General features: G+C 53.4%; 1 protein-coding gene across 1 annotated transcript; it reads right to left on the bottom strand.

Annotated features, from left to right (window-relative positions):
• Positions 1 to 21: 21 nt before the first annotated feature.
• Positions 22 to 521, bottom strand: PHALS_09957 (uncharacterized protein; the record flags this gene model as incomplete). The annotated part of the gene is made up of 1 exon (XM_024724370.1): positions 22 to 521. A coding segment is annotated over one exon (500 nt), but the record flags the coding sequence as incomplete, so codon positions are not given.
• Between the last annotated feature and the right edge of the window lie 54 nt (positions 522 to 575).

Here is a 575-nt window from a genome sequence, read left to right on the forward strand (position 1 = left end):
CTGGAAGGCTGAGTTCTGAACTCAAGAGAATGTTGAGACAGTTTGTTCGGGGTCAGATGGTACTGAATTGCTTGAGCACCGCGGGCCCGTACCGAGTACAACATGCCTCCGAGGTTTACTTGGTCGCAAACCTGTCCGTTGAGCACAAGGGTCGCAGGACACGTAGACGAGTTGAAATAGTATCTGACGATGCCAGAGGTGACTGTTGACTTCGGGTCACGGTACGTGAAGTTGAAATAGATTGGCTGACAGCCGTGTCCAAGAAAGCTCGTAAACAATGCCACCGCGTCGCTGCGCACCCCGAGAATGTCGAGATAGAACGCGTCCGAGAGCGGGTTTAACGACTCAAACGTTAAAGACCTCCCCATAAATTGGCAGCGTTGACCCGCAAGCTTAATCTTGGCGGCTTCCGTTCTCAAGTACAAGAGAAGCGAGTTGCGAGGCTGGCGGTGGACATGGATGATATCGTCCGTTACTACCTGGCGGACAACGCTGTTGTCTGTCACAGCTGCCAGGTCCATTACAAGAGCCGGTCGGGAAACGCCAAACAGGCCTGAAGAGACACGAGCGGTGAT

The sequence above is a fragment of the Plasmopara halstedii genome (assembly GCF_900000015.1).
Source record: "Plasmopara halstedii genome assembly, contig: Scaffold_43, whole genome shotgun sequence".
Lineage (NCBI taxonomy): Eukaryota > Oomycota > Peronosporomycetes > Peronosporales > Peronosporaceae > Plasmopara > Plasmopara halstedii.